This window comes from Malurus melanocephalus, unplaced genomic scaffold (assembly GCF_030028575.1).
Source record: "Malurus melanocephalus ecotype Western Australia unplaced genomic scaffold, MMel_1.1 scaffold_474, whole genome shotgun sequence".
NCBI lineage: Eukaryota > Metazoa > Chordata > Aves > Passeriformes > Maluridae > Malurus > Malurus melanocephalus.
Window position 1 is genome coordinate 257493 of NW_026623706.1, and position 12998 is coordinate 270490.

A 12998-nucleotide genomic window follows, 5' to 3' on the forward strand; every position below is an offset into this window, starting at 1 on the left:
CCTCAGGACAGGTCCAGGCACCCCAGAGCGCCGAGACCTTCTGAGTGTACCAGAACTTTCCTCAGAGCCTTCCACACCTACAGCTGTTCTGAGAGAGCTTTGCTTCTATTGCTGGTGTAAATTCAAGGCATTCTGACTYTGATTCTCATGCTTCTGCTCTCCAGTGTTCTGGAAAACCTGCAGGATAGCAATGGAGCCTCTGCCATGGCAGCAAAGCAGCACAAAATCCTGATGGAGCTGAAACAAGAGCAGGTAATGCTGCAGTGAGAGGAGCTGGGATTCAGCTCATATCCATGGGGGTGATGCAGCACTGCTGGTGCAAGTGGGGTTTGCATTTAAAAAAAAAAAAAAAATCACTTCGCGTCCATTATTCTGCATGTTTCYTACATTCAGTGAGGTGGGTTTTGTGCCAAAGTCAGCAGTCTGTAAATCTTGGATAAAAGAAAACATCTTTTTTTTTCTTCTGCTGCTTCACAGTTATTGTGGATTTTTCTGTTTATGCCGTAACAAACAGGTCATATAATGTAGGTTTCCACTGATTTATGCCTGTGCTGTTGAAATATATTAAATTAATCTGACAGCTAATTTTATAGTCTCAGTTATTCGACTGTGCATGGTTCATAATTACACTTTGTAGTCAGAAAATTTCTGTCCTGTCCTTATGTAGTGCAAGACTCTCCTTTACATAAAGGAATTCCTAGTGCAAACCATAAGCACTCTGTAGTTTTGAAGGATCTGGAGACAATTAAAYWRMAMTKYWWTTTTTTTTTTATAAAAAGAAAAAAATACACATTTTGAATTTTCAGGATGTTTTGGGATTAATCGTGTTCTATGTTAAGAAACATTCTACACAATTTTAAGTAGATCTCTTTGTTATCTTCACTCTCTTATGCTTTTTTCTTTCTCTGCTTTGCATAGGCAGAAATCCARCACCTGCAAAGCATCCACAGGGCAGCCCATCGAGAAAGGAAGCTTTTATTAAAACAGCAGAGAGAAATCTTAATGATACAGCATTCAACAGCACAACTCCAGGAAAAGCTGCACAGTTTGKCTGGGAGGCAAGAGGTTATGGAGCCACAGTCATGGACTAAAGACAGTTGTGTCCAGCTACAGAATAAACAGAGCAAGAAATATGAGGGGTAAGTAAAACTTTTCTCAGTGATTGCTGAAGATGGGACCCAATCCAGTGGAGAAGGTGGAGACAGCTATGTCCTAAATAGTTGTGTGAGCTTTAGATACTCCAAACAGAAGGTTTATGACAATAAATTTTGAAAACTTCTGTATTCAAATGGTTGACAAATCAAGATCATTGCTTATCATTCTGTCCCAAATGGTGAGTTCCTCAGGGTGCCTTTAATGATGCCACACAACTGTTAATGATAGTTTGTGTTTTCAGGAGGCTTTTAACTACAAACTCAAACCACTTTGCAACTATATATTAATTAGACTTCACAATAGCCATATGCAATGAGTAGAAATGTATTGATTTAATTGGTGAAATTCACTCCTTTGTCATCCTCTGGCTCTGAGCCTCTGTATCACTTAACCTCTCAGAGCAGGTTTGTGTTTCATTGAGGATTTAATCACAGAGGGATTTTTTAATCTATAGGGATAAATTTTATGCTTAAACTGAAGCATGAAGGTGTCATATAAAATGCCTACAGTGAGTTCTAAATCAGAAGTTTAGTCAGACTGAGAAATCACCACCCTCCTGTTCCCCAGGAGCTGTATCCCCTGTATCCCTGTCTGCTTCCCACTGGGCTGGAGGAGCTGAGCAGTGTGGRTGAGAGCCCGACAGCATCCACACTGCTCAGAACAAATCCCTGTTCACTTCAGGAAGAGAAAAAGCAGTTAAAGTCAAGTATATATCTATATGAATTAAAACCCTCTTTCATTCTGTGTTACCCACAGCTTCAGCAGAGTGGTGAGTCAGGTTTGTGCATTTACTTAAGTCCCCACAGGGAAAGGCTTTCAAATAAATCCCTGCATGGAACTGATCTATAATTCATGGTGTTATTGATTATAAGTCAGAGAAATCTTTAAAAGGTTTCTTGGCTGTGCTTTCACTTCTTATTACTGACAAGGCTGCTCATAGGAGAACAGTGAATATTGGTGTCAGTCTGGAGCAGCCAGGGGCTGGTGGAACTCAAATGCACCCAAATTCTGGCTGATTGTCCATAGATCTCTGTCCTGTGTAGCAGTGCAGAGTGGTAATGATGCTATTTATCCACCAGCATGGGTATATTCATATTTTATACTGATCAGGAACAAAGCAGGGCTATAAGGGGATGGAAAGGATTGGGAAATACTTTCAAAACTGAAAGCAAGTTGAAATAATAAATTACCAATGTGCAGAAAAAGCTGCTGGTTTGGGGTTCTGTTWATGAATGTTAGATACTAGARACAAGGGATACAGAAACTTGTAATTATTATAAATGGGGAMGCTTTTAACTAAGAATTTGGAATATATATTCTGAATTGGGATATGTTGAAGTCCKTAAACATCAGTGGTGCTCAATATTACATAAGCCTCCTTTTTTCACTTGCAAAAAGCATTAATAGGGATTAAAGCAAAAACAAGTCAGAAAGCCAACAAAACCAAAGCAAAAAATACCAACGTGCTTTTTTCTCTGGGCAGAACAACTTACTCAACTGCCTATTTTAGAAGTTATGGAAAAGCCTGTGAGTATGAATCATGTTGCCTTGTGCTTCTGCAGTAAGAAGAAAGTTTAAAGTCACCATCACAATCTGTATTTGCTGTGCCAAGTGTCCATAAAGTTGTGATGCTATACTTTAAGTAGAAAATTTAATGAGAATTGTTGAAATCTGATGTGCTAAATTAACTGGAAATGAAGACAAACATGTTCAGAGTTTGACTCTGGTTTTGCTTTTGAGGTGCTGATGATTTTTTCAGTCTTCTCCATTATTGTGTATGAAGAGTAGAAAACTGATTATATAAAATGCAGTAACAAGGGAGAGGAAGGAGAATGGAGCAATAAATACATTATTCAGAGTGTTTCTGGCTTTACTCATTTCCTGGTTTAAAAACGTGTGTGAACACTCTAGAGATAGCCATGGCAAATCCATAGGAAATCAATAAAGGTGCAAATKAAATGCTTCTGGTTGTGCTTAACTAACTTGGAAACACAAAACCAACTCCCAATCATTAATTCCTTGTCTAATTGTTTACAGCTTTTCTACTGAGAACAAGGAAACACTGGTACAACACCAGAAAGARGTGGAGTCGTCCCCAGGTTTGGAGCAGTCCATTAATGCTCAGGATAATGTTTCCTTACCYCTGGAACCTACAAATTCAGCTGGAATGGAACCTGTATCCACACTTATTACAAGAGAAGGCCAAAAGTGTGCATTTCTGGTAAGCACCACCTCTGGAATTACATTAATGCTTTAAGAAAGGGTRTCCCAGATTATATTTGCCTTATAATAGGACAAATACAAGACACATTTGAAAGTTTTGGAGTCAAAATCAGTCTTGTGTGTTGGTTATGTGCACTTTTTCCTTAAGACATTAACTCTGTCTCCTAAATATTTACATCCTAGGAATCTATGCTGGAGGAAAAGGCACTTCTTTCAAATCCAAACATTGATCCTAAAGATAATGAAGATAKTAATCCATGTGGCAGCAAGTACCCAATGAAAGGCCTGGGGATGGTTTTTCCATCGTGTAGCTTATGCCTGGTTCAGGCAGAAAATACTCCTGAAGGAACAGGTCAATTATATTTAATGCTATTATGTCCAATCTCTTTCAACCACTTCAATCAAACTTTAATCCAGACAGAAAGAGAGACAATCTTCTCATTTATTACTAAAGTGTCTTGTTCATTATAGCCAATATATAAATCACTGCTGGGCAGGATGGTAGGGATCTCTCAGAGGTTTATTAAGAGAGATGATTGTACTGCTTCCCCAGAACAAAATCATAACTTACTCTGATTGTGTCATTAACAATTTGCTCTTTTTTGAGGCAGTTTTTCAATAATTTAAGGGTGATGTTTTTAAAAGAACATAGATCACTTGAAGATAGACTTGGACAGGACATGCTGGAGTTATTTTTGTTTCCAGGTTTTATCCTCAGTTCATATTTCTTACTCTCAGTAGGACAGGTAAAAAATAAAACTGTCTGTTTATATATGAGTCAGTTATATCATTTACATAGTTCTGGGTATGCATAATCTCTGTATTATAAATATTTACATATTGTAGCAATATTTCCTATTTCTGTCATTTTTTTCTAATGAACCATCTTTCTGCATTTCATAGAATCATATGATTCCATGAAATATCCTGATTTGGAAGGGACCACAAGGATTATAAAGTCCAACTCCTAATTTATTCACTAGATATAGTGAGGAACACTATAGATTTGTGTATCCTAAGAGATCTATCAGCAAYCTCTTCTACAAAATATTCTTTAGGAAATGCTGATTTAAAAATACACTTTTAAATGTTCCAGCTAAAGAAGTGGAAGTGCCYGTGCCTTCTGAGATCCATCAGATGGATGACAGTCAATGTTTGAACAATTTGGACCATATTTCTCATGAAGCTTCTGATGAAGAACTAAATTTAAAATCATTTTCTGAAGGATTAACTTCTACCCAATCATCGTCCAAGTCAAACAACTACTTTTTGAAATGTGAAAGTGCCAAATCAGGCTCTTCACTCTCAGAATTTCAGAAAGTGTCTGCAGTTTTGATTGAYATCTCAGAAAGTTCCATTTTAGACCAGGAACTAGAGCTGAAGCATGAAGAGGACACAGATGTCAGTATCCCAGAAGAGTTTGTCTATGACAGGGGTGATGTGTTTCCTAATCTCTCAACAGAGATGCCAATAGCAATAAGCAATGAAAAGGAAACATCACCTCGTGACAAGCACGATGAACGTGAGCTGCATGAAGATGACAGAGCTGAGACTTCATCCCACTCCCAGAAATACTCTGGAGATGCATTGGATCATGGCTGCACTGATGGCTTGCACTCTTTCATTCCAGCAGACAGAGCAAATGCCTCCAGAGCCAAGACAGAACATTCCTCCCAGTCTGAAAACCCTTCTGAGGGAGTGGATGAACCACASCTGGRTGCCTCACAAAGCTGCAGCAGAGAYAAACCCTGTTCTCAGGAGATMCYGAAACTGGGGAACAATTCAGCTGCCAGCCCTTCATGCACTGATGCAGCCTCTGTTGGTGATAAGGGTCTCCCTCCAACTGATGATGAYACCTTGTCGGAAATACTGTGTCCTGTGGATGAAGTATTGTCCTCTGGAAGTGCTGACTTGCTGTCCTATGACAAAAAGAATTTGTCATTTCCAAGTGAAGATCTTCCTCCTCTCCCTTTAGGTGCAGATGCAATGAAAAATGATGATCCTGCCTCCAGCACGGATGATTTCCCATCTCCACCGGAACAAATGACAGGCTCAGAGCCTAGTCAGGGTGTGGATGAAGATGTATCACTGAAAATGGATGCATTACCCCTATTACCTGATAACATCRTGCCTGAAGAATTTCCTCTGCTCAGTACAGAGACAAGAGGTGCTTTTTCAACTCGGGATGGTCATGTCTCAGAACAGTCTACACTTACAGCCATTTCCAGCTCCAAGGAGGGTTTATCAGAATGTCAGCATGGACAACAGGACATATCTTTGCAGCCTGTGYCAGATACCATTTCTTCTGGTGGAAATACAAGTCCTGAACTCCCAATGAAACAATGCAAAGCACAAGTATATCTGCCCAGCACTCAGGAGGACAGTGATGACCCATTATCATCATTTGATATTGGGGACAGAGTGTTAGTAAAGAAAACCCAGCCTGGAACTCTGATGTTCAAAGGCCGGACTCATTTTGGCAGTGGTCACTGGGCTGGTGTTGCACTGGACAAAGCCAAAGGTGACAACAGTGGAATTTATGAAGGGGTGAAGGATTTTGAGTGTGCTCAGCACTGTGGGGTCTTTGTCAGGCCTGATGAGATTTCACATCTGTTGGGGGCTAACAGAAATAGTGCCAGTTACATGGAGGATGAGGACTCTGACTCCTTCTATGATGATGATTCCCTCAAAGGAGACTGCACATATTCTGAAGATGATAAGCCCAGAGTGGGGATTGCAGAGGAGAAAGCAGAGGACACAAAAAGTGCAAGAGGTTCAGAAGTAAAAGAAAACCAGCCTAGGTTACACACTGCCTTGCTGCCTGGAAAAGGGCAAGAGTTTCCCCATTCCAACCAGTGGAACTGTAATGAATTCCTCTGTCAMAATAACTTAATGTGCTTGGGATCAGATAAAGAAAAAACAGAACTGGCACAAATAAAACAAAGGATATTTGCAGATGCACTTCCAAACAAAAGCAAGACGGATGAGGTAAACATGAGCAAAAATATTTGTTGCTTGGTAGAGGATCAGAAAAGAATTAAACTTGCTGATGATATTGCAAGTGAACTCAGTAAAAAACTTCTGTTTGACATTTTAATTGCATTTTCTGAAACAGCTCAACACAAATATAAAAGTGCCTTTGAAAAAGACATRATGAATTATGGCAAAAGCCTAAGGCAAGAAGACAATCAGAAGCAGTTTCCCCTCAAAGAAAATTCAGTTGCTGCCTTATCTGAACCATCAGCAAACATTTCTGATGTTTTACTGGGTGATTTTGATACTCCTTGCCACAACTCCATTCATGGTTGTCACACAGTAACAGACAGAATTGTAACTAAATTTATAGAAGATGCAATTAAAGAATATAAGAAGATTAAAAGAAAACACAGATCAAAAGCAGACAAGGGACTTCATTTGTCTCCGGAGAYTTCTCCAACCTCTTTGCCTGTAAGTACAGTGAGAAAGTTTGATTTCAAGTGTTGGGCCTGAAGCTGGGTCTATAGAGGCAAGAATTTGTGTGGCCCAGTTTTTTATCATCCATAAAAATTATATCATGTGAACATTAGGAATCTGATGACTCATTTAATGTGACCCATTCCACATTTAAGCAATTATCCTGCACCTGACGGCTAGCATATATCCAAACAAAGCAAATGTGACTTTTTAATTGGAATTTATCAGTTGTCAAGACTTGTAAATCTGCACAAACTTCCATTTTTATAACTTCAGAKTAAACCTGGACACTTTTCAGCTCACCTGCCTGACTTTTCCAGCCCCTGGCTGTGAGAAAATGGCTTTGTGGGTGGTGGTGGGGAGAACAGTTTCACATTTAGAACAAAAATGTTGTTAAACATCAAAAATTTTCATGTAACTCCAGAATTGTAATTCTTTCTAATTCTGAATTCTGCCAAATGCAGTTAAAATAGATTTGGATTTGTTGGTTTTTTTTTTTTTAATGACACACTAGTAAGCCTTTCTTTGAGCCCAAGAAAAGACGGTTTGAGGTGTAACCTTAATCAGTACCTAATACTCTCAATACCTTTTGAAAATATGGAATATGCCATCTGGCTTTTCTTTATCTCTCTTTTGAAGTTCCTTACAAAAATCCTTGATGCTGGCATTTTTGGAAGTTCTGATGATTTTGATCAACCCTATTCTGACCAAAACACGCTGGTGAAACAAACACAAAAGCAATACTTATACAAATTGGATCAGTGGCACTCAGCTCCTTGGAAGAAAACTGTGGAAGTTCCTCTTGTCATACCACATAACAGTTCTTATGTTAAAAATCTGTCTGCATATGCTGTGGAAGAATTATGGACCCCAGAGAACATAAATTCAAATTTCAGGAACATCAATGTGCCGAAGTACTTTGAATATAATGATCTCCCMGGGAATGATTTGGAAGCAGAAAGCAAGAGGATGTATAATCAGGTATTTTTAAAGCACTCACTGTTAATTAACTTTYCTAGTGTTCTGTAAGCTGTCTCATATTAGCTAATATTTCTATTATTCTAGYTGTTAACATTAAATATAACTAAARRGACACTGAAAGGTACTACCARGAGTATTTTACAATCTGCTGCAGARTAATTCCAGTAGAACAGTTGTCCTTGCAGTGAATCCAGACTTTCCACCATAAGATCTTGGACACCTGACCAGTGTCTGGTTTGGGTCTGTCCAGGAAAGCCAAGTTTCATGGAAAACTGGGGACTGGAATCCAGTTCTCCTGACTTCAATGTACTGAGTTTGTTACAGGTTGTATTTGATTTGAGCCGTGAGTTGCTGTGTGCAGAATATCAAGTGACTGCAAAGCCAAATACGTTTCCATGGATGAAAAAAAATATTGGATCTCACTGTTCCAGGCATCTCTGCAGAAGGATGGATGTCAGTGATGTCAAGGTATGTTCTGGCAATGTAAAGYACAGGAACAAGAGCCAGTGAAGAGAGCAGATACTGCAATGGCAAAAAGAAACGTTGCATTTGGGAGGATTATGGCAGTGTAACTGAGGTGATTGGAGAAAACAGTGTTATTCTGAAAGGCCTGAATAAATACAGGCTGAGCTGATTTGTGAAAATATACCATATATATGGAGTTTTGTATACCATATATATGGAGTATGGGAATAGGCCTTTAAATCCTCATAATTATGACTACTTTGTCCGTAACCTCTAAAGTAATATTATGATTAAAATGTGTTGTTTGGCCAGTATTGACCAGCTACCTCTAGATTAGTCCCCTACATCTTGGGATGTTTCTGGACTTAAAGCTGGATCTTCACACTGGCACCTGTCACTCATCTGGAACTTTCACAGCTCCAGAATTCCTATGAGGAGAGTTCTTTTCAGCCTTCTTTATTTTGTAGATGTTTGTTCAGGGTGAAATTATTAAAATAATGAACCTGGAAAAGAATGACTTAGAAATGAAAAGAAAATTCCTAAATATGACCAAGTATGGAAACTGTAAGAGAGACAGAGTGGACCTCATCCTGGTAAGCAGATTTTCCAAGGGGGATTTATTTCCTCTAGGTTTAARCTAGTAATTCTCATTCTTTTGTGAGAATCACATTTACTTAAATTAACTTCAGAACTTCAAATTTATCACCTTCCTTTCACTGCAATAATAATCCAGAATTTCCAGTTCATGTGAGTGGTTTTAAATTAAATTAATTAATGATGGGTATATAAAGCTGTTGGATGAGGTGTAGTGTCTCAGTACTTTTGTGAACCTTATTCTGGAAGTAAAAATTCCTTTCCATGTTGTATTTTAGATTCAGGAGCTCCGCAAAGAAGAATCTCAGTGGACTTCCTATGGTGATGATGAATTAACAGTGAAGATGAGGATGACTGAAGCCATATTTGATAGCTTGATCCTTGATACAATCAGCATTCTTAATGAGATTTATCCTAGAAAAGCCTGTTTTAAAGCTGACTGTGRCACTGGTTAAAAGGAGCCTGGAGATGGCTTCAGAGAAGTGGCAGGACCTAGAGCCAGACATTCAGGTTAAATGTCTATAATTGTATGCAAATGAGACAAATACTRATGTGATGCACTTTAAATTGGAGACTTTTCTACGAGCAACTTCAATTTCTAACAATTAGATAGGTGCCTGTAATTGGGTTATTTATCATGCAATTCACAGGAGCCTGTTGAATTTTTACAATATCTAAATGTGGGGTGCTGAGAATGTACTTTAATAGAYAAAACAGAGGAAATCAATGCTCCCTTTGTATTGGCAAACAGGAAAAATCAAGACTCTAACMAGGAAATAGAAGCATTCTCTGAGGATGGTAATTGGTCACTATGTAAATTGCTGTGGTTCCACCTATTTTGCATTGAGGAGAGCAAATTTTTATTAGTTCATTTTAAAATAAATACTGCACAAATATTTCTTASTGGAATTCAGAAACTGTTCATTATTGAATAATTGGTTGTAAAGAGATCAGTTTTTTTCTCCAATCAATTCAGGGCATCTTTCAAATTAAATTAAAATCAGGATAAATAAACATAAATTATGAACTTAGATTTTAAAATACAATACTTAACAATCTTTTTAAGGGGAATAGAAACATATTATATATTTGTATTTTTAAATAGTGCTGGCTTAGTTGTCTTTGTACTTGTTTTCTGAATAAAYACAATAAGCCGTGTGTATCGTATTTTATTTATTTTCACTTATATTAATTAGAATTGCAGATTATATTGTCCCCACTGCTCTTCTCAGCAGTGAATGGGTGCACTTTTGTTTTGCTGGGCACATTAAACCCTCCCCTGYTTGTTGCCATATGAACAGAAATAAAAAGGCAATTTCTGCCCCCAGCACATTAACTGTTGATCTTATCCTATAAACTATTTCCATGTCTCTGGTGCTACATTTCCTTGTCTCTTTTATCGTCATTGATTAGTTAATCCATATAAGTTACTTGTTTTCTTGTTGCCAGTTTACAGCAGAATTTAACTGGTTTATTTTTTCTCCTGGACATACAGACTGCTGTACACAATGACAAATCTATAGATGGCAGCACACAGGTTTTTCAGTTTATTCTCACTCTGGTTTTGCTGCAGCAGCAGATCCTTGTGTTTGGAATGAAAACTATTAAAAATATCAGTTAGATATTAATAAATAGCTGAAGGACTTGTTTGATTTCAGCCTTATGTTCCACCTGAGGCMGATCCCCATCGGATTTGCAATGAAGGTTGTGAGTCAAGCCTGAACCCTTGCACAATGCTCTGCAGGGAAGGACACAGCTATAAAGAACCTCCTGCTGATGAGAATAAAAAGTGTGTACACAGAACATGTCAGACATGTTTAATATCCCCCACCATTCTGTGTTCAAAACCTGAGATTYTGGCACCCAGATATATTGACCTGTTCACTCAGTAGCAAGGCTTCAATATCAAGATTACTCTCCTTCAAGGTCTAATATTTTGTTTGCCTTGGGTTTGATCAATATTAACCTCCTGGGTCAATAAATCTTGATACTAGCCTCAAGAGGAGTCATTATCTTTCATAGAAAATGATTATTTCTCAGTTAAACCCTACATTTAATTCTCCTGTAATCCATCTCTTTCATCTTCCTGCGTTTAACAATTCTTCTGAATAAAATGTGCTCTAAAATATCRTAGGCACAGCAGATTTTTAAAATCCTAATTAGCAGCTGTTTCGAGATTTTTCAGTTGTTGGTAACTGTTGGGCTCTGCTGCTGTAACCATCTATTTTGTTGCTTGCTTTTGTACCCAGCAAAAATACAGACAGAGAACCCCAAAGCTGGGATGTGAGAAACCATTTAGGTTGTAGTTGTGGATATGGATCAAAACATACGTGTCTGAACCACTTCAGATATTAACAGTCAAATAAAAGAAAGGATTAGGAAAAGGCAAAAGTGGCAGAATTTTACTCTTGTACTGTTTGTGGCTTGCCGACCACAAAAAATGATAAGTTAGGCCCTAACTTCTCGTTAAAGTAGTGAAAATTCTTGAGCCTGTATTTAGAAATAAAAGAAGATTTCCATAGCGGGCTAGAGCTATAAAAGGTGCTGAAATCCATTACTAGTACTCATCCAGCCTGAATTTATGGACAGAGCTTCTGTAAAGCTGCCCACGCACAGCCTTTTATCAGAGCTTGTTTGAGGAGAGACGGCTCTTCCCTGCTGAGACAGGTTCTTTGGGATGAAAGAGCTCTCGACCCAAAGGCCACCCGGCTTCACATTTCTACTCAGTCAGAAGTTTCGTGAAGTTAAAACTTCTCTTTCTATAGCAATTGTCACAGAAATTTGRCCACTGAGTGATCTCACAGAAACCCGGAATGGGTAAGACCAGAAAGGACCACAGTGGGTCATGGAGTGCAAACTCCCTGGGGCAGCAGGGTCATCCCAGAGCCCATGGCACAGGATTGTGTCCCGATGGCTCTGAGGTATCTCCGGTGACTGAGTCTCCACACCAGCTCTGGGCAACCTCTTCATGCACGGCCACTGGAGTGACAAGTGTTGTTCCAACACCTGGACATCACTTAGAACTTGTTGACAGCTCTCCGATTCACCGATCAAATAAAGCATCAAATAACATTATTTTAAAATAAAAACGTTACATATTCCGTCTTTTACAACGCTCAGGGGACACGGACAATCCCCCCTTCCGTCTGCGGACACGGGACGGTCCCCTCAGGGACACCGCTCCCCTGAGGGACACCGCTCCCCTCAGGGACACCGCTCCCCCTCAGGGACACCGCTCCCCCTCAGGGACACCGCTCCCCTCAGGGACACCGCTCCCTCAGGAACAACACACCCCTCAGGGACCCCGCTCCTTTCAGGGACACCGCTCCCCTCAGGGACCCCGCTCCTTTCAGGGACACCACTCCCTCAGGGACACCGCTCCCCTGAGGGACACCGCTCCCCTCAGGACCCCGCTCCCCTCAGGGACACCGCTCCCCTCAGGGACACCGCTCCCTCAGGCACATCGCTCCCTTCAGGGACACCGTTCCTCTCAGGCACACCGCTCCCCTCAGAGACCGCGCTCCCCTCAGGGACACCGCTCCCCTCAGGGACCCCGCTCCTCTCAAGGACACCGCTCCCCTGAGGGACACCGCTCCCTGAGGGACACCGCTCCCCTCAGGCACACCGCTCCCTGAGGGACACCGCTCCTCTCAGGGACCCCGCTCCCCTCAGGCACACCGCTCCTCTCAGGCACACCGCTCCCCTCAGGGACCCCGCTCCCCTCAGGGACACCGCTCCCCTCAGGAACACCGCTCTCCTCAGGGATCCCGCTCCCCTCAGGAACACCGCTCCCCTCAGGCACACCGCTCCCCCTCAAGGACACCGCTCTCCTCAAGGACACCGCTCTCCTCAGGGACCCCGCTCCCCTCAGGCACACCGCTCCCCTCAGGAACACCGCTTCCCTCAAGGACACCGCTCCCCTCAGGGACACCGTTCCCCTCAGGAACACCGCTCCCTCAGGCACACCGCTCCCCTCAGGGACACCCCTCCCCTGAGGGACCCCGCTCCCCTCAGGGACACCGCTCCCCTCAAGGACGCCGCTCCCCTCATGGACCCCGCTCCCCTCAGGCCGGGCCGCCATGGCCGGCGCGTTGCTATGGCGCGGCCCCGCCCCGCCCTCTCGGCGC

General features: G+C 41.1%; 3 protein-coding genes across 5 annotated transcripts in view; all 3 read left to right on the plus strand.

Moving 5' to 3' along the window:
• The window catches only part of CCDC187 (coiled-coil domain containing 187), a 17034-nt gene extending 15891 nt beyond the window's left edge, over nucleotides 1-1143 (plus strand). The window contains exons 12-13 of the mRNA XM_057380875.1: nucleotides 165-252; nucleotides 919-1143. Coding sequence (XP_057236858.1) covers nucleotides 165-252; nucleotides 919-1143 — 313 coding nt within the window. The remainder of the gene's footprint in view (nucleotides 1-164; nucleotides 253-918) is intronic.
• Nucleotides 1144-6680: 5537 nt separating this feature from the next.
• Nucleotides 6681-10336, plus strand: LOC130582260 (centrosome-associated protein 350-like). 3 transcript variants are annotated; one of them, XR_008966301.1, is made up of 4 exons: nucleotides 6681-6825; nucleotides 7471-7812; nucleotides 8137-8280; nucleotides 9150-10330. XR_008966301.1 is itself a non-coding variant. In XM_057380865.1 (3 exons), exons 1-3 carry the CDS (start codon nucleotides 8077-8079, stop codon nucleotides 9324-9326), a joined length of 507 nt encoding a protein of 168 aa, XP_057236848.1. In that variant the 5' UTR covers nucleotides 7939-8076; the 3' UTR covers nucleotides 9327-10336. The 3 variants fall into 3 exon arrangements, 1 of the variants encoding a protein (XP_057236848.1); XR_008966302.1 differs by lacking the exon at nucleotides 7471-7812 and having other exon boundaries at nucleotides 9150-10334; XM_057380865.1 differs by lacking the exons at nucleotides 6681-6825; nucleotides 7471-7812 and adding an exon at nucleotides 8745-8870 and having other exon boundaries at nucleotides 7939-8280; nucleotides 9150-10336.
• A 1348-nt stretch (nucleotides 10337-11684) lies between these two features.
• Nucleotides 11685-12998, plus strand: part of QSOX2 (quiescin sulfhydryl oxidase 2) — a 25150-nt gene continuing 23836 nt past the window's right edge. The window contains exon 1 of the mRNA XM_057380876.1: nucleotides 11685-11688. Within this exon, the coding sequence (XP_057236859.1) occupies nucleotides 11685-11688 (4 nt within the window). The remainder of the gene's footprint in view (nucleotides 11689-12998) is intronic.